The sequence below is a fragment of the Bufo gargarizans genome, chromosome 1 (genome assembly GCF_014858855.1).
Source record: "Bufo gargarizans isolate SCDJY-AF-19 chromosome 1, ASM1485885v1, whole genome shotgun sequence".
In the NCBI taxonomy this organism is placed as follows: domain Eukaryota; kingdom Metazoa; phylum Chordata; class Amphibia; order Anura; family Bufonidae; genus Bufo; species Bufo gargarizans.
In genome coordinates this window covers 231016915-231036129 of record NC_058080.1, presented here as the reverse complement: position 1 = coordinate 231036129, position 19215 = coordinate 231016915, and the positions used below count along the sequence as shown (strand labels likewise).

The window sequence follows — 19215 nt, the reverse complement described above, 5'->3', positions numbered from 1 at the left end:
GCCAGGGCTTCAGTAGCATCCTGGCTGCCATGGTAACAGATCGGAGCCCCAGGATTACACTGCTGGGGCTCCGATCAGAACTGCCACCAATGTGGCCACTGCCACCAATGATACTAATGTTTGGGGAAGGGCGGGCACTGCGTTACCAATGGTTAGAATTTATAATACTTGGGGGGGTGCACTGCGCCACCAATGAATGTAATTAACACATTAATTCAATTATGGGAGGCAGCGGGTGGCGGCGGCGGTATCACATACCCGGCCTCAATAACAGGGCATGCGATCTGCCGAACCGTGGCAATTAACCCCTCAGGTGCCGCACCCCTGCTATCTCCCCATTGGTGGCAACGGCAGCCGCGTCACAGTGGAGAGGGAGGGAGGGACTCCCTCCTTCTCCACTGTGCTAGTAAAGAGAGCATTGTACGCACTGAGAGCGGTGCATGCCATGTTCTCTATTAGGCTGTGCAGCTGCTTCCCATCTCCACTGCAAGATCCGCACTTGAAGCGGCAAAGAGCTGCGGGTTGGACACCCCTGCCCTTTAAGATAGGAATATCACTTTAATAAATATGCTTTTTTTTTAGATTTTTATTATGTTCAAACAGTAAGCAGTGTTATGTAAGATAATTTCACAAGACCCCTATATAACATTATTTTTTGTATGATTTTTTTAGAATGACTATCGCAAATTGTCTATGCAATGCAAAGACTTTGTGGTTGGAGTCCTTGATTTGTGCAGGGATTCTGAAGAGGTCGAGGCTATCTTAAATGGAGATGTGGATGCTGAACCAGCGGAACCTCAGAGACACAGACCTTCACTGAGCCGAGTTAAACTAGCCATTAAGTATGAAGTTAAGAAGGTAGGTACTGTGTAATATGTGTCATATCACCATTTGTGAATTGTGTTTTGTCCTGGACCCTGTACAGAGTTTAAATCAACCACTTTGTGGATGGGTCTGCATATGTAGTATATGTTACTATGATTGTGTTGGTCTGCTCTGAAATCTGTTTGAATCCTCAAAATGTAGTTACATACTAATAGATTTATCCACTTTGACTAGATGGTGCATTTTGAAGGGATCCATATCCACAATACACACTCATTATAGCCCAGATCCTAGTTAGGTTCGCATATGCGTTCGTAATTCCGTTATACTGTTCCGTTATAACAGGATATAACGGAATATAACAGTATTTAAGGACGGAATGGAAAACAGAACCCTTTAGAGACATTCCATTTTGCTCCATCCTAATACATTTCTATGGTCACAAATAACGGTTCCATTTTGTTCCATTATGTATGACGGAAAAAAAAGGACATTATTTGTGCCCATAGACATGTATTAAGACGGAGCAAAACGGATTGCCTCTAAAGGGTTCTGTTTTGCTTTCCGTCCTTAAATTCCGCTATAACCCTGTTATAACGGAACAGTATAACAGAATTATGAACGCATATGCGAACCCACCATTACTCAGATCCCTGATTAGTTTCTGATCTTGTGGTTGTACTTCCCTTCTGCTTCTAATACAAAAATCATAAACTCATAAAACAGCCATTGTTTTCTCTCTCTAGTACATACTTTCCCTATGTATCTCACCAGGAAGCTTCAGAAAACATGGAAAAGCTGTAATCTTTCATTATTAAAGAAACATTTTGCTTTTAGTAAAGGTGCTTTGAAAAGCTGTTGGCAAAAACAAAGCACACATTACTATAAACTGCTACAATTTGCTTATTAGGACTCCTGCACACGAACGTGTGTGGCCCTCAAAATGCGAGCCGCAATGCACAAACATCGACCGTGGACCCATTCACTTTAATGGGTCCGCGATCCGGCCATTCCGCCAAAAGATAGGACATGTTCTATCTTTTTGCGGAACAGACTTACGGGACGAAACCCCACGGAAGCACTCCATAGTGCTTCCGTAGGGTTCCGTTCCGTGCTTCCGTTCCGCACCATTCCGCATCTCTGGATTTGCGGACCGATTGAAGTAAATGAGTCCGCATCCGTGATGCGGAATGCACACGGAACGATGCCCATGTGTGGCGGATCCACAAATGCGGTCCGCAATACGGCAACGGGACACCTACGGTCGTGTGCAGGAGGCCATAACAGCATTTTGTACTGGTTTTAAATTGACACCATCAGAATAAAAGGTGGGTTGACTGATCAGTTCAGTAGTTTTTATAACATGAAAAGCTGTGTACTACGCAGCTGGATATGAGTGCAACATAGCTTAAACAGGTGACTTTTTTTTCATGTGTATCTTTTATGAGACAGATACACTCTAAATATGGTAATTTAAAATGGGCACTAATTGTGCAGAACTGCATTTAAATGGGTTGCACAGAATAAAGGCACATTTACACATGCTGCAAGCTGCTCGTTCAGTGGAGGAGATCTGCTGCACCCTCAGACAGGTAAATTGTCAGGAACGGACGTTCGCAGGAACATTCATTCCTGATAATCTACTCAATAATCTGCCAGTATAAATCTACCTTTAGTAACTTATTATCAGAAATCTTGTTTGTTTCAAAGACTATCTACAGCAGGGATCAGAAACCTTCATAGAAAATAATGGAGCATGCTGGGAGTTGTAGTTTCACAACAGCTGGAGTGCTGTAGGTTGCCTACCCCTGATCTACAGTGCTGATTAGCTGTGCATAGGCAAGTCAAGTTAGCCAGTTCATCTAGTAGGTGGAAACCAAGTTTGTACATAAAGTATAAAAGAGGCAGATCATACAGGGACCCCTTAAGAGAGAAAACTTAGTCCTGGTTAGTCCCATAAGACCCCTCTTCAGATGAACTGTTTGTAGAATATGGGTGGTAGAAAATAATGGGGCACATTTATTAAGACCAGCGTTTTAGAGGCCAGTGTTAATAAACTCCTAAGCTAGTGGTGGATCTGCCTGAGTTATGAAGGGGCGCATCCAGCGCCAGTTCTAAATGTAAGGCTTCTTGCACACCAATGTCCACAATACACGGGCACCTGCCGTGGGAGAAATAAGAACTACTGGGGGCACTACTGGGGAAATTAAAAGTACTTTAAGCACAACTGGGGAAAATATAACTACTGGGGGCACTGCTGGGAAAAATAGACATACTCAGGGTGACCACGATGGATGACATAATCATAGCAATGCCAGAGCAGAAGCTACCCTTTGGTTAATTCTGGGGGCTTCCAATCCTGGAAAACCCCTCTATGATAGGCCCCATAGAAAGTGGTTGTGACAACCCTGTCATTGTTCACTGGTCTTACAGATGACTGTAATCATGAGAGATGCACTTTATATAACATGACAATTAATTTTCAGATAACAGGTCACCGGCTGTATGTAATGGAAGCTTTTACGGCAACAGACTAAGTCTATGCAAAAGCACTATGCGACTTTGATATATAGCTCAGATTATCCATTCTTGCCATCTCCCAGCTACTGTGCATTAAGGAGTTAGGCTTTTATGTTCATCATACCATTTGTTATTTGAAACAAATTAGATTTTTTTTGTATATCTTTGCTTTGAACATCCATAGCCTAATATCCTGCACATGAAAAGCATTTTTGTGCAGAGAAGTATGGATTTTACAGGAATTTGTCTGGTAAGACTGCAGTTTTTGTTAGGACACGGGGCACATGAATGTAAATGACTGGACAATAAGAGATGATGTGAGAAATGTTTGGCATTGTAAGACCAAGTACAAGGATGCTCTTCCTGGAACAGAATGAACTGTTTATCACAGCTAAGATCAAACAAGTTCTTGAAATATACAGGGCGGCCTTCCTTTGTACAGTAATTGAAAGAGACAACACAAAAACCACAAGGCATCCTAAATATGGGAGCGCTCTAGAGTGGATGTTTGTAAAAACAAGGACATGGGAAGCGCATTTAGTTATTTATTTCATCAGAAATATTTAAAGGGGTAAGTCCTGTTACTATGCTTTCTGGTTTAAACAGTAATGTGAACAGAAAGTTATATTGTTACCATGATGTACTCTTGTGTCATGACTAGGGATGAGCGAACTCGAACTGTATAGTTCGGGTTCGTACCGAATTTTGGGGTGTCCGTGACACGGACCCGAACCCGGACATTTTCGTAAAAGTCCGGGTTCGGGTTCGGTGTTCGTCGCTTTCTTCGCGCTTTTGTGACGCTTTCTTGGCGCTTTTTGAAAGGCTGCAAAGCAGCCAATCAACAAGCGTCATACTACTTGCCCCAAGAGGCCATCACAGCCATGCCTACTATTGGCATGGCTGTGATTGGCCAGAGCACCATGTGACCCAGCCTCTATTTAAGCTGGAGTCACATAGCGCCGCCCGTCACTCTGCTCTGATTAGCGTAGGGAGAGGTTGCGGCTGCGACAGTAGGGCGAGATTAGGCAGATTAACTCCTCCAAAGGACTTGATTAACTGATCGATCTGCAGCTGTGGATCATTGAGCTGCTGATCCTCAATTGCTCACTGTTTTTAGGCTGCCCAGACCGTTTGTCAGTCACATTTTTCTGGGGTGATCGGCGGCCATTTTGTGTCTTGTGGTGCGCCAGCACAAGCTGCGACCAAGTGCATTTAACCCTCAATGGTGTGGTTGTTTTTTGGCTAAAGCCTACATCAGGGTGAAGCTGTCACACCAAGTGCATTTAACCAGCAATAGTCTGTTCATTTTTTGGCCATATACAAAATCAGGGGCAAGCTGCGCCTGTCACCAAGTGCATTTAACCCTCAATGGTGTGGTTGTTTTTTGGCTAAAGCCTACATCAGGGTGAAGCTGTCACACCAAGTGCATTTAACCAGCAATAGTCTGTTCATTTTTTGGCCATATACTAAATCAGGGGCAAGCTGCGCCTGTCACCAAGTGCATTTAACCCTCAATGGTGTGGTTGTTTTTTGGCTAAAGCCTACATCAGGGTGAAGCTGTCACACCAAGTGCATTTAACCAGCAATAGTCTGTTTATTTTTTGGCCATATCCCAGTCTAATTCTGTCACTAAATCCATACCGGTCACCCAGCGCCTAAATACTAGGCCTCAAATTTATATCCCGCTAAATCTGTCCTTAGTGCTGTAGCTGGGCGAGTTATTTAGTGTCCGTTCAAGCACATTTCTTGTTCTGGGTTGAAATACAATTCCCAATTTAGCAATTTCATAATTTAGTGGTTTCTGCTATATCAGAGCTATTTGAAATCTATCCCTAAAAGGGTATATAATATTCAAGGTGCACATTGGGTCATTCAGAATAACTTCACACACACCCGCTACTGTGTATTTCCAAGTCTAATTCTGGCACTAAACCCATACCTGTCACCCAGCGCCTAAATACTAGGCCTCAAATTTATATCCCGCTAAATCTGTCCCTAGTGCTGTAGCTGGGCGAGTTATTTAGTGTCCGTTCAAGCACATTTCTTGTTCTGGGTTGAAATACAATTCCCAATTTAGCAATTTCATAATTTAGTGGTTTCTGCTATATCAGAGCTATTTGAAATCTATCCCTAAAAGGGTATATAATATTCAAGGTGCACATTGGGTCATTCAGAATAACTTCACACACACCCGCTACTGTGTATTTCCAAGTCTAATTCTGGCACTAAACCCATACCTGTCACCCAGCGCCTAAATACTAGGCCTCAAATTTATATCCCGCTAAATCTGTCCTTAGTGCTGTAGCTGGGCGAGTTATTTAGTGTCCGTTCAAGCACATTTCTTGTTCTGGGTTGAAATACAATTCCCAATTTAGCAATTTCATAATTTAGTGGTTTCTGCTATATCAGAGCTATTTGAAATCTATCCCTAAAAGGGTATATAATATTCAAGGTGCACATTGGGTCATTCAGAATAACTTCACACACACCCGCTACTGTGTATTTCCAAGTCTAATTCTGGCACTAAACCCATACCTGTCACCCAGCGCCTAAATACTAGGCCTCAAATTTATATCCCGCTAAATCTGTCCTTAGTGCTGTAGCTGGGCGAGTTATTTAGTGTCCGTTCAAGCACATTTCTTGTTCTGGGTTGAAATACAATTCCCAATTTAGCAATTTCATAATTTAGTGGTTTCTGCTATATCAGAGCTATTTGAAATCTATCCCTAAAAGGGTATATAATATTCAAGGTGCACATTGGGTCATTCAGAATAACTTCACACACACCCGCTACTGTGTATTTCCAAGTCTAATTCTGGCACTAAACCCATACCTGTCACCCAGCGCCTAAATACTAGGCCTCAAATTTATATCCCGCTAAATCTGTCCTTAGTGCTGTAGCTGGGCGAGTTATTTAGTGTCCGTTCAAGCACATTTCTTGTTCTGGGTTGAAATACAATTCCCAATTTAGCAATTTCATAATTTAGTGGTTTCTGCTATATCAGAGCTATTTGAAATCTATCCCTAAAAGGGTATATAATATTCAAGGTGCACATTGGGTCATTCAGAATAACTTCACACACACCCGCTACTGTGTATTTCCAAGTCTAATTCTGGCACTAAACCCATACCTGTCACCCAGCGCCTAAATACTAGGCCTCAAATTTATATCCCGCTAAATCTGTCCCTAGTGCTGTAGCTGGGCGAGTTATTTAGTGTCCGTTCAAGCACATTTCTTGTTCTGGGTTGAAATACAATTCCCAATTTAGCAATTTCATAATTTAGTGGTTTCTGCTATATCAGAGCTATTTGAAATCTATCCCTAAAAGGGTATATAATATTCAAGGTGCACATTGGGTCATTCAGAATAACTTCACACACACCCGCTACTGTGTATTTCCAAGTCTAATTCTGGCACTAAACCCATACCTGTCACCCAGCGCCTAAATACTAGGCCTCAAATTTATATCCCGCTAAATCTGTCCTTAGTGCTGTAGCTGGGCGAGTTATTTAGTGTCCGTTCAAGCACATTTCTTGTTCTGGGTTGAAATACAATTCCCAATTTAGCAATTTCATAATTTAGTGGTTTCTGCTATATCAGAGCTATTTGAAATCTATCCCTAAAAGGGTATATAATATTCAAGGTGCACATTGGGTCATTCAGAATAACTTCACACACACCCGCTACTGTGTATTTCCAAGTCTAATTCTGGCACTAAACCCATACCTGTCACCCAGCGCCTAAATACTAGGCCTCAAATTTATATCCCGCTAAATCTGTCCTTAGTGCTGTAGCTGGGCGAGTTATTTAGTGTCCGTTCAAGCACATTTCTTGTTCTGGGTTGAAATACAATTCCCAATTTAGCAATTTCATAATTTAGTGGTTTCTGCTATATCAGAGCTATTTGAAATCTATCCCTAAAAGGGTATATAATATTCAAGGTGCACATTGGGTCATTCAGAATAACTTCACACACACCCGCTACTGTGTATTTCCAAGTCTAATTCTGGCACTAAACCCATACCTGTCACCCAGCGCCTAAATACTAGGCCTCAAATTTATATCCCGCTAAATCTGTCCTTAGTGCTGTAGCTGGGCGAGTTATTTAGTGTCCGTTCAAGCACATTTCTTGTTCTGGGTTGAAATACAATTCCCAATTTAGCAATTTCATAATTTAGTGGTTTCTGCTATATCAGAGCTATTTGAAATCTATCCCTAAAAGGGTATATAATATTCAAGGTGCACATTGGGTCATTCAGAATAACTTCACACACACCCGCTACTGTGTATTTCCAAGTCTAATTCTGGCACTAAACCCATACCTGTCACCCAGCGCCTAAATACTAGGCCTCAAATTTATATCCCGCTAAATCTGTCCCTAGTGCTGTAGCTGGGCGAGTTATTTAGTGTCCGTTCAAGCACATTTCTTGTTCTGGGTTGAAATACAATTCCCAATTTAGCAATTTCATAATTTAGTGGTTTCTGCTATATCAGAGCTATTTGAAATCTATCCCTAAAAGGGTATATAATATTCAAGGTGCACATTGGGTCATTCAGAATAACTTCACACACACCCGCTACTGTGTATTTCCAAGTCTAATTCTGGCACTAAACCCATACCTGTCACCCAGCGCCTAAATACTAGGCCTCAAATTTATATCCCGCTAAATCTGTCCCTAGTGCTGTAGCTGGGCGAGTTATTTAGTGTCCGTTCAAGCACATTTCTTGTTCTGGGTTGAAATACAATTCCCAATTTAGCAATTTCATAATTTAGTGGTTTCTGCTATATCAGAGCTATTTGAAATCTATCCCTAAAAGGGTATATAATATTCAAGGTGCACATAGGGTCATTCAGAATAACTTCACACACCCGCTACTGTGCATTTCCAAATCTAATTCTGTCACTAAACCCATACCTGTCACCCAGCGCCTAAATACTAGGCCTCAAATTTATATCCCGCTAAATCTGTCCCTAGTGCTGTAGCTGGGCGAGTTATTTAGTGTCCGTTCAAGCACATTTCTTGTTCTGGGTTGAAATACAATTCCCAATTTAGCAATTTCATAATTTAGTGGTTTCTGCTATATCAGAGCTATTTGAAATCTATCCCTAAAAGGGTATATAATATTCAAGGTGCAAATTGGGTCATTCAGAATAACTTCACACACACCCGCTACTGTGTATTTCCAAGTCTAATTCTGGCACTAAACCCATACCTGTCACCCAGCGCCTAAATACTAGGCCTCAAATTTATATCCCGCTAAATCTGTCCTTAGTGCTGTAGCTGGGCGAGTTATTTAGTGTCCGTTCAAGCACATTTCTTGTTCTGGGTTGAAATACAATTCCCAATTTAGCAATTTCATAATTTAGTGGTTTCTGCTATATCAGAGCTATTTGAAATCTATCCCTAAAAGGGTATATAATATTCAAGGTGCACATAGGGTCATTCAGAATAACTTCACACACCCGCTACTGTGCATTTCCAAATCTAATTCTGTCACTAAACCCATACCTGTCACCCAGCGCCTAAATACTAGGCCTCAAATTTATATCCCGCTAAATCTGTCCCTAGTGCTGTAGCTGGGCGAGTTATTTAGTGTCCGTTCAAGCACATTTCTTGTTCTGGGTTGAAATACAATTCCCAATTTAGCAATTTCATAATTTAGTGGTTTCTGCTATATCAGAGCTATTTGAAATCTATCCCTAAAAGGGTATATAATATTCAAGGTGCACATTGGGTCATTCAGAATAACTTCACACACACCCGCTACTGTGTATTTCCAAGTCTAATTCTGGCACTAAACCCATACCTGTCACCCAGCGCCTAAATACTAGGCCTCAAATTTATATCCCGCTAAATCTGTCCTTAGTGCTGTAGCTGGGCGAGTTATTTAGTGTCCGTTCAAGCACATTTCTTGTTCTGGGTTGAAATACAATTCCCAATTTAGCAATTTCATAATTTAGTGGTTTCTGCTATATCAGAGCTATTTGAAATCTATCCCTAAAAGGGTATATAATATTCAAGGTGCACATTGGGTCATTCAGAATAACTTCACACACACCCGCTACTGTGTATTTCCAAGTCTAATTCTGGCACTAAACCCATACCTGTCACCCAGCGCCTAAATACTAGGCCTCAAATTTATATCCCGCTAAATCTGTCCCTAGTGCTGTAGCTGGGCGAGTTATTTAGTGTCCGTTCAAGCACATTTCTTGTTCTGGGTTGAAATACAATTCCCAATTTAGCAATTTCATAATTTAGTGGTTTCTGCTATATCAGAGCTATTTGAAATCTATCCCTAAAAGGGTATATAATATTCAAGGTGCACATTGGGTCATTCAGAATAACTTCACACACACCCGCTACTGTGTATTTCCAAGTCTAATTCTGGCACTAAACCCATACCTGTCACCCAGCGCCTAAATACTAGGCCTCAAATTTATATCCCGCTAAATCTGTCCTTAGTGCTGTAGCTGGGCGAGTTATTTAGTGTCCGTTCAAGCACATTTCTTGTTCTGGGTTGAAATACAATTCCCAATTTAGCAATTTCATAATTTAGTGGTTTCTGCTATATCAGAGCTATTTGAAATCTATCCCTAAAAGGGTATATAATATTCAAGGTGCACATTGGGTCATTCAGAATAACTTCACACACACCCGCTACTGTGTATTTCCAAGTCTAATTCTGGCACTAAACCCATACCTGTCACCCAGCGCCTAAATACTAGGCCTCAAATTTATATCCCGCTAAATCTGTCCTTAGTGCTGTAGCTGGGCGAGTTATTTAGTGTCCGTTCAAGCACATTTCTTGTTCTGGGTTGAAATACAATTCCCAATTTAGCAATTTCATAATTTAGTGGTTTCTGCTATATCAGAGCTATTTGAAATCTATCCCTAAAAGGGTATATAATATTCAAGGTGCACATAGGGTCATTCAGAATAACTTCACACACCCGCTACTGTGCATTTCCAAATCTAATTCTGTCACTAAACCCATACCTGTCACCCAGCGCCTAAATACTAGGCCTCAAATTTATATCCCGCTAAATCTGTCCCTAGTGCTGTAGCTGGGCGAGTTATTTAGTGTCCGTTCAAGCACATTTCTTGTTCTGGGTTGAAATACAATTCCCAATTTAGCAATTTCATAATTTAGTGGTTTCTGCTATATCAGAGCTATTTGAAATCTATCCCTAAAAGGGTATATAATATTCAAGGTGCACATTGGGTCATTCAGAATAACTTCACACACACCCGCTACTGTGTATTTCCAAGTCTAATTCTGGCACTAAACCCATACCTGTCACCCAGCGCCTAAATACTAGGCCTCAAATTTATATCCCGCTAAATCTGTCCTTAGTGCTGTAGCTGGGCGAGTTATTTAGTGTCCGTTCAAGCACATTTCTTGTTCTGGGTTGAAATACAATTCCCAATTTAGCAATTTCATAATTTAGTGGTTTCTGCTATATCAGAGCTATTTGAAATCTATCCCTAAAAGGGTATATAATATTCAAGGTGCACATTGGGTCATTCAGAATAACTTCACACACACCCGCTACTGTGTATTTCCAAGTCTAATTCTGGCACTAAACCCATACCTGTCACCCAGCGCCTAAATACTAGGCCTCAAATTTATATCCCGCTAAATCTGTCCCTAGTGCTGTAGCTGGGCGAGTTATTTAGTGTCCGTTCAAGCACATTTCTTGTTCTGGGTTGAAATACAATTCCCAATTTAGCAATTTCATAATTTAGTGGTTTCTGCTATATCAGAGCTATTTGAAATCTATCCCTAAAAGGGTATATAATATTCAAGGTGCACATAGGGTCATTCAGAATAACTTCACACACCCGCTACTGTGCATTTCCAAATCTAATTCTGTCACTAAACCCATACCTGTCACCCAGCGCCTAAATACTAGGCCTCAAATTTATATCCCGCTAAATCTCTCGTTACCGCTGTCCTGTTGTGGCTGGGAAAGTTATTTAGTGTCCGTCAAAGCACATTTTTTGTTCTGGGTTGAAATACAATTCCCAATTTAGCAATTTCATAATTTAGTCGTTTCTGCTATATCAGAGCTATTTGAAATCTATCCCTAAAAGGGTAGATCATATTGAAGGTGCACATAGGGTCATTCAGAATAACTTCACACACATGCTTCTGTGCATTTCCAAGTCTAATTCTGTCACTAAATCCATACCGGTCACCCAGCGCCTAAATACTAGGCCTCAAATTTATATCCCGCTGAATTTGAATACAATACATTGGGCCAAATAATATATTTGTTGTTGTGGTGAACCATAACAATGAGAAAAACATCTAGTAAGGGACGCGGACGTGGACATGGTCGTGGTGGTGTTAGTGGACCCTCTGGTGCTGGGAGAGGACGTGGCCGTTCTGCCACATCCACACGTCCTAGTGTACCAACTACCTCAGGTCCCAGTAGCCGCCAGAATTTACAGCGATATATGGTGGGGCCCAATGCCGTTCTAAGGATGGTAAGGCCTGAGCAGGTACAGGCATTAGTCAATTGGGTGGCCGACAGTGGATCCAGCACGTTCACATTATCTCCCACCCAGTCTTCTGCAGAAAGCGCACAGATGGCGCCTGAAAACCAACCCCATCAGTCTGTCACATCACCCCCATGCATACCAGGGAAACTGTCTCAGCCTCAAGTTATGCAGCAGTCTCTTATGCTGTTTGAAGACTCCGCTGGCAGGGTTTCCCAAGGGCATCCACCTAGCCCTTCCCCAGCGGTGAAAGACATAGAATGCACTGACGCACAACCACTTATGTTTCCTGATGATGAGGACATGGGAATACCACCTCAGCATGTCTCTGATGATGACGAAACACAGGTGCCAACTGCTGCGTCTTTCTGCAGTGTGCAGACTGAACAGGAGGTCAGGGATCAAGACTGGGTGGAAGACGATGCAGGGGACGATGAGGTCCTAGACCCCACATGGAATGAAGGTCGTGCCACTGACTTTCACAGTTCGGAGGAAGAGGCAGTGGTGAGACCGAGCCAACAGCATAGCAAAAGAGGGAGCAGTGGGCAAAAGCAGAACACCCGCCGCCAAGAGACTCCGCCTGCTACTGACCGCCGCCATCTGGGACCGAGCACCCCAAAGGCAGCTTCAAGGAGTTCCCTGGCATGGCACTTCTTCAAACAATGTGCTGACGACAAGACCCAAGTGGTTTGCACGCTGTGCCATCAGAGCCTGAAGCGAGGCATTAACGTTCTGAACCTGAGCACAACCTGCATGACCAGGCACCTGCATGCAAAGCATGAACTGCAGTGGAGTAAACACCTTAAAACCAAGGAAGTCACTCAGGCTCCCCCTGCTACCTCTTCTGCTGCTGCCGCCTCGGCCTATTCTGCTGCTGCCGCCTCGGCCTCTTCCTCCGCCTCTGGAGGAACGTTGGCACCTGCCGCCCAGCAAACAGGGGATGTACCACCAACACCACCACCACCACCTCCGTCACCAAGCGTCTCAACCATGTCACACGCCAGCGTTCAGCTCTCCATCTCACAAACATTTGATAGAAAGCGTAAATTCCCACCTAGCCACCCTCGATCCCTGGCCCTGAATGCCAGCATTTCTAAACTACTGGCCTATAAAATGCTGTCATTTAGGCTGGTGGACACAGACAGCTTCAAACAGCTCATGTCGCTTGCTGTCCCACAGTATGTTGTTCCCAGCCGGCACTACTTCTCCAAGAGAGCCGTGCCTTCCCTGCACAACCAAGTATCCGATAAAATCAAGTGTGCACTGCGCAACGCCATCTGTGGCAAGGTCCACCTAACCACAGATACGTGGACCAGTAAGCACGGCCAGGGACGCTATATCTCCCTAACTGCACACTGGGTAAATGTAGTGGCAGCTGGGCCCCAGGCGGAGAGCTGTTTGGCGCACGTCCTTCCGCTGCCAAGGATCGCAGGGCAACATTCTTTGCCTCCTGTTGCCACCTCCTCCTTCTCGGCTTCCTCCTCCTCTTCTTCCACCTGCTCATCCAGTCAGCCACACACCTTCACCACCAACTTCAGCACAGCCCGGGGTAAACGTCAGCAGGCCATTCTGAAACTCATATGTTTGGGGGACAGGCCCCACACCGCACAGGAGTTGTGGCGGGGTATAGAACAACAGACCGACGAGTGGTTGCTGCCGGTGAGCCTCAAGCCCGGCCTGGTGGTGTGTGATAATGGGCGAAATCTCGTTGCAGCTCTGGGACTAGCCAATTTGACGCACATCCCTTGCTTGGCGCATGTGCTGAATTTGGTGGTGCAGAAGTTCATTCACAACTACCCCGACATGTCAGAGCTGCTGCATAAAGTGCGGGCCGTCTGTTCGCGCTTCCGGCGTTCACATCCTGCTGCTGCTCGCCTGTCTGCGCTACAGCGTAACTTCGGCCTTCCCGCTCACCGCCTCATATGCGACGTGCCCACCAGGTGGAACTCCACCTTGCACATGCTGGACAGACTGTGCGAGCAGCAGCAGGCCATAGTGGAGTTTCAGCTGCAGCACGCACGGGTCAGTCGCACTACAGAACAGCACCACTTCACCACCAATGACTGGGCCTCCATGCGAGACCTGTGTGCCCTGTTGCGCTGTTTCGAGTACTCCACCAACATGGCCAGTGGCGATGACACCGTTATCAGCGTTACAATACCACTTCTATGTCTCCTTGAGAAAACACTTAGGGCGATGATGGAAGAGGAGGTGGCCCAGGAGGAGGAGGAGGAGGAGGAAGAGGGGTCATTTTTAGCACTTTCAGGCCAGTCTCTTCGAAGTGACTCAGAGGGAGGTTTTTGGCAACAGCAGAGGCCAGGTACAAATGTGGCCAGCCAGGGCCCACTACTGGAGGACGAGGAGGACGAGGATGAGGAGGAGGTGGAGGAGGATGAGGATGAAGCATGGTCACAGCGGGGTGGCACCCAACGCAGCTCGGGTCCATCACTGGTGCGTGGCTGGGGGGAAAGGCAGGACGATGACGATACGCCTCCCACAGAGGACAGCTTGTCCTTACCCCTGGGCAGCCTGGCACACATGAGCGACTACATGCTGCAGTGCCTGCGCAACGACAGCAGAGTTGCCCACATTTTAACCTGTGCGGACTACTGGGTTGCCACCCTGCTGGATCCACGCTACAAAGACAATGTGCCCACCTTACTTCCTGCACTGGAGCGTGATAGGAAGATGCGCGAGTACAAGCGCACGTTGGTAGACGCGCTACTGAGAGCATTCCCAAATGTCACAGGGGAACAAGTGGAAGCCCAAGGCCAAGGCAGAGGAGGAGCAAGAGGTCGCCAAGGCAGCTGTGTCACGGCCAGCTCCTCTGAGGGCAGGGTTAGCATGGCAGAGATGTGGAAAACTTTTGTCAACACGCCACAGCTAACTGCACCACCACCTGATACGCAACGTGTTAGCAGGAGGCAACATTTCACTAACATGGTGGAACAGTACGTGTGCACACCCCTCCACGTACTGACTGATGGTTCGGCCCCATTCAACTTCTGGGTCTCTAAATTGTCCACGTGGCCAGAGCTAGCCTTTTATGCCTTGGAGGTGCTGGCCTGCCCGGCAGCCAGCGTTTTGTCTGAACGTGTATTCAGCACGGCAGGGGGCGTCATTACAGACAAACGCAGCCGCCTGTCTACAGCCAATGTGGACAAGCTGACGTTCATAAAAATGAACCAGGCATGGATCCCACAGGACCTGTCCGTCCCTTGTCCAGATTAGACATTAACTACCTCCCCATAACCATATATTATTGGACTCCAGGGCACTTCCTCATTCAATCCTATTTTTATTTTCATTTTACCATTATATTGCGAGGCTACCCAAAGTTGAATGAACCTCTCCTCTGCCTGTGTGCTAGGCCTAAATATATGCCAATGGACTGTTGCAGTGGTGGGTGACGTGAAGCCTCATTCTCTGCTATGACATGCAGACTAATTCTCTGCTGACATGAAGACAGATTCTCTGTTACGGGACCTCCCTCCTCTGCCTGGGTGCTGGGCCTAAATATATGCCAATGGACTGTTGCAGTGGTGGGTGACGTGAAGCCTGATTCTCTGCTATGACATGCAGACTAATTCTCTGCTGACATGAAGACAGATTCTCTGTTACGGGACCTCTCTCCTCTGCCTGTGTGTGTGCTGGGCCTAAATATATGCCAATGGACTGTTGCAGTGGTGGCTGACGTGAAGCCTCATTCTCTGCTATGACATGCAGACTAATTCTCTGCTGACATGAAGCCAGATTGTCTGTTACGGGACCTCTCTCCTCTGCCTGTGTGTGTGCTGGGCCTAAATATATGCCAATGGACTGTTGCAGTGGTGGCTGACGTGAAGCCTCATTCTCTGCTATGACATGCAGACTAATTCTCTGCTGACATGAAGACAGATTCTCTGTTACGGGACCTCCCTCCTCTGCCTGGGTGCTGGGCCTAAATATATGCCAATGGACTGTTGCAGTGGTGGCTGACGTGAAGCCTCATTCTCTGCTATGACATGCAGACTAATTCTCTGCTGACATGAAGACAGATTCTCTGTTACGGGACCTCCCTCCTCTGCCTGGGTGCTGGGCCTAAATATATGCCAATGGACTGTTGCAGTGGTGGGTGACGTGAAGCCTCATTCTCTGCTATGACATGCAGACTAATTCTCTGCTGACATGAAGACAGATTCTCTGTTACGGGACCTCCCTCCTCTGCCTGGGTGCTGGGCCTAAATATATGCCAATGGACTGTTGCAGTGGTGGGTGACGTGAAGCCTGATTCTCTGCTATGACATGCAGACTAATTCTCTGCTGACATGAAGACAGATTCTCTGTTACGGGACCTCTCTCCTCTGCCTGTGTGTGTGCTGGGCCTAAATATATGCCAATGGACTGTTGCAGTGGTGGCTGACGTGAAGCCTCATTCTCTGCTATGACATGCAGACTAATTCTCTGCTGACATGAAGCCAGATTGTCTGTTACGGGACCTCTCTCCTCTGCCTGTGTGTGCTGGGCCTAAATATATGCCAATGGACTGTTGCAGTGGTGGCTGACGTGAAGCCTTCATTCTCTGCTATGACATGCAGACTAATTCTCTGCTGACATGAAGCCAGATTGTCTGTTACGGGACCTCTCTCCTCTGCCTGTGTGTGTGCTGGGCCTAAATATATGCCAATGGACTGTTGCAGTGGTGGCTGACGTGAAGCCTCATTCTCTGCTATGACATGCAGACTAATTCTCTGCTGACATGAAGACAGATTCTCTGTTACGGGACCTCCCTCCTCTGCCTGGGTGCTGGGCCTAAATATATGCCAATGGACTGTTGCAGTGGTGGCTGACGTGAAGCCTCATTCTCTGCTATGACATGCAGACTAATTCTCTGCTGACATGAAGACAGATTCTCTGTTACGGGACCTCCCTCCTCTGCCTGGGTGCTGGGCCTAAATATATGCCAATGGACTGTTGCAGTGGTGGGTGACGTGAAGCCTCATTCTCTGCTATGACATGCAGACTAATTCTCTGCTGACATGAAGACAGATTCTCTGTTACGGGACCTCCCTCCTCTGCCTGGGTGCTGGGCCTAAATATATGCCAATGGACTGTTGCAGTGGTGGGTGACGTGAAGCCTGATTCTCTGCTATGACATGCAGACTAATTCTCTGCTGACATGAAGACAGATTCTCTGTTACGGGACCTCTCTCTTCTGCCTGTGTGTGTGCTGGGCCTAAATATATGCCAATGGACTGTTGCAGTGGTGGCTGACGTGAAGCCTCATTCTCTGCTATGACATGCAGACTAATTCTCTGCTGACATGAAGCCAGATTGTCTGTTACGGGACCTCTCTCCTCTGCCTGTGTGTGTGCTGGGCCTAAATATATGCCAATGGACTGTTGCAGTGGTGGCTGACGTGAAGCCTCATTCTCTGCTATGACATGCAGACTAATTCTCTGCTGACATGAAGACAGATTCTCTGTTACGGGACCTCTCTCCTCTGCCTGTGTGTGTGCTGGGCCTAAATATATGCCAATGGACTGTTGCAGTGGTGGCTGACGTGAAGCCTCATTCTCTGCTATGACATGCAGACTAATTCTCTGCTGACATGAAGACAGATTCTCTGTTACGGGACCTCCCTCCTCTGCCTGGGTGCTGGGCCTAAATATATGCCAATGGACTGTTGCAGTGGTGGCTGACGTGAAGCCTCATTCTCTGCTATGACATGCAGACTAATTCTCTGCTGACATGAAGACAGATTCTCTGTTACGGGACCTCCCTCCTCTGCCTGGGTGCTGGGCCTAAATATATGCCAATGGACTGTTGCAGTGGTGGGTGACGTGAAGCCTCATTCTCTGCTATGACATGCAGACTGATTCTCTGCTGACATGAAGCCAGATTGTCTGTTACGGGACCTCCCTCCTCTGCCTGGGTGCTGGGCCTAAATATATGCCAATGGACTGTTGCAGTGGTGGCTGACGTGAAGCCTCATTCTCTGCTATGACATGCAGACTGATTCTCTGCTGACATGAAGCCAGATTGTCTGTTACGGGACCTCTCTCCTCTGCCTGTGTGCTAGGCCTAAATATATGCCAATGGACTGTTGCAGTGGTGGCTGACGTGAAGCCTCATTCTCTGCTATGACATGCAGACTGATTCTCTGCTGACATGAAGCCAGATCGTCTGTTACGGGACCTCTCTGCTCTGCCTGTGTGCTAGGCCTAAATATATGCCAATGGACTGTTGCAGTGGTGGGTGACGTGAAGCCTCATTCTCTGCTATGACATGCAGACTGATTCTCTGCTGTCATGAAGCCAGATTGTCTGTTACGGGACCTCTCTGCTCTGCCTGTGTGCTAGGCCTAAATATATGCCAATGGACTGTTGCAGTGGTGGGTGACGTGAAGCCTCATTCTCTGCTATGACATGCAGACTGATTCTCTGCTGACATGAAGCCAGATTGTCTGTTACGGGACCTCTCTCCTCTGCCTGTGTGCTAGGCCTAAATATATGCCAATGGACTGTTGCAGTGGTGGCTGACGTGAAGCCTCATTCTCTGCTATGACATGCAGACTGATTCTCTGCTGACATGAAGCCAGATTCTCTGTTACGGGACCTCTCTCCTCTGCCTGTGTGTGTGCTGGGCCTAAATATATGCCAATGGACTGTTGCAGTGGTGGCTGACGTGAAGCCTCATTCTCTGCTATGACATGCAGACTAATTCTCTGCTGACATGAAGACAGATTCTCTGTTACGGGACCTCCCTCCTCTGCCTGGGTGCTGGGCCTAAATATATGCCAATGGACTGTTGCAGTGGTGGCTGACGTGAAGCGTCATTCTCTGCTATGACATGCAGACTAATTCTCTGCTGACATGAAGACAGATTCTCTGTTACGGGACCTCTCTCCTCTGCCTGGGTGCCGGGGCCTAAATATCTGAGAATGGACTGTTCCAGTGGTGGGTGACGGGAAGCCAGATTCTCTGCTATGGAACCTCTCTCCAATTGATTTTGGTTAATTTTTATTTATTTAATTTTTATTTTAATTCATTTCCCTATCCACATTTGTTTGCAGGGGATTTACCTACATGTTGCTGCCTTTTGCAGCCCTCTAGCTCTTTCCTGGGCTGTTTTACAGCCTTTTTAGTGCCGAAAAGTTCGGGTCCCCATTGACTTCAATGGGGTTCGGGTTCGGGACGAAGTTCGGATCGGGTTCGGATCCCGAACCCGAACATTTCCGGGATGTTCGGCCGAACTTCTCGAACCCGAACATCCAGGTGTTCGCTCAACTCTAGTCATGACCTGTATAAAGTGTCTATGGCTATGTATTTGTAGCAGTTTTTACTACACTCTATGGACGTGCAGCATTCGAGTCTCTGTCAAAAC

The 19215-nt window shown here is 45.5% G+C and overlaps 1 protein-coding gene across 2 annotated transcripts in view; it reads left to right on the top strand.

The window, feature by feature from the left end:
• TRPC3 (transient receptor potential cation channel subfamily C member 3) overlaps positions 1-19215 on the top strand; it is a 390327-nt gene that overhangs the window by 255084 nt on the left and 116028 nt on the right. For both annotated transcript variants that reach the window (XM_044302077.1, XM_044302086.1), the window contains exon 3: positions 673-858. In XM_044302077.1, the coding sequence (XP_044158012.1) occupies positions 673-858 (186 nt within the window). The remainder of the gene's footprint in view (positions 1-672; positions 859-19215) is intronic.